The 1,318-nt window shown below is 38.4% G+C and overlaps 1 protein-coding gene across 1 annotated transcript; it reads left to right on the forward strand.

Moving 5' to 3' along the window:
* The first annotated feature begins 256 nt into the window (after nt 1-256).
* LOC110914004 lies at nt 257-586 on the forward strand. The gene has a single exon (XM_022158815.1). It carries the CDS (start codon nt 257-259, stop codon nt 584-586), a length of 330 nt encoding a protein of 109 aa, XP_022014507.1.
* The last annotated feature ends 732 nt before the right edge of the window (nt 587-1,318 follow it).

Consider the following 1,318-nt stretch of genomic DNA (forward strand, 5'->3'; position numbering starts at 1 on the left):
TTTTATTGCCATTTTAGTCCAAAACTCAAAATCCCTGAATTTTGACTGTTTGAACTCCCCTTTTTTGTCCTTATCTGGAGGGGTAGTTTGGGCATTTAATTTTCATTAATGTAATCCAATTATTAAAAAAACACATAATATAAAAAACCCTTTATTATCTCACACAATTATTCATCATCTTCATCGTTCCTATAACCCTAACCTAACCAGAGATCAAACCCAAAAACCCTAACCCACAGGAGATCGAAGAACGACAATGGTGGTTTGCACTTGTGGAGCCTCAACGTCACTGAGAACCTCATGGACAACACAAAACCCAGGTCATCGTTTTCACCGGTGCAACAAACCATCAAGCTGTGGATTCGTTGCTTGGGTTGAGCCACCGAAGATTGAGAATCCGGCTGTGATGATTCCTGCACTGTTGGACACCATCAAGCGGCATGAAGAGAATGCAAGACAGATGTTTGCTCGGAACATGAAGCTTGAAGAAGAAGCTAAAAAATTGGCACAGGAGAAGAAGATGCTTAAAGTTATCTTAGGTTTCAGTTTTTTGTTGTTCATGTTTTACTATGTTAAGTCTGGTTAGGGTTTGACTTGTGTTTGGATTTTGTAAGTTTGGTCTGTACTATCGACCTGCTAATCTGGTTGGGGCTTTTTGTATGGAGAATGGAAAGTTTGTGCCTTTTTGTAATGAATCATCTAATGTGTTGTGCATCTAATCTGTTATGTCAATGTGCCGAAATGTGCCGACATGTGCATCTAATGTCTTATGACAATGTGCCTAAATGTGCCGACATGTGCGTCTAATTTGTTGTGTATCTAATGTCTTATGACAATGTGCCGAAATGTGCCGACATGTGCGTCTAATGTCTTATGAAACTATGTGCAGTTTACCAAATGTGCACCAAATGTGCAGTTTTCCAAATGTGCAGTTACCAAATGTGCAGTTTACCAATTTGCACCAAATGTGCAGCCAATTTGCACCAAATGTGCAGTTTTCCAAATGTGCAGTTTACCAATTTGCACCAAATGTGCAGCCAATTTGCAGCAAATCTGCACCAAATGTGCAGCCAATCTGCACCAAAATTCAAGCCAAACAGATCTGCAAATATGCAGCATTTAACCTAAGAAATGTGCACCCAAATACCAAATATGCATCATTTAACATGCCAAAACAGATCTGCAAAGTGCAGTCTTTAACATTACATAAACAGTTTCATGATCTAACATACCAAACATACATAAACAGTTTCATGAACATAATGTACCAAAACATAAGTACCAAACAACCATTAACACTAAAAGTTAAGCAGTTTAA

The sequence above is a fragment of the Helianthus annuus genome, chromosome 15, assembly GCF_002127325.2.
Source record: "Helianthus annuus cultivar XRQ/B chromosome 15, HanXRQr2.0-SUNRISE, whole genome shotgun sequence".
In the NCBI taxonomy this organism is placed as follows: domain Eukaryota; kingdom Viridiplantae; phylum Streptophyta; class Magnoliopsida; order Asterales; family Asteraceae; genus Helianthus; species Helianthus annuus.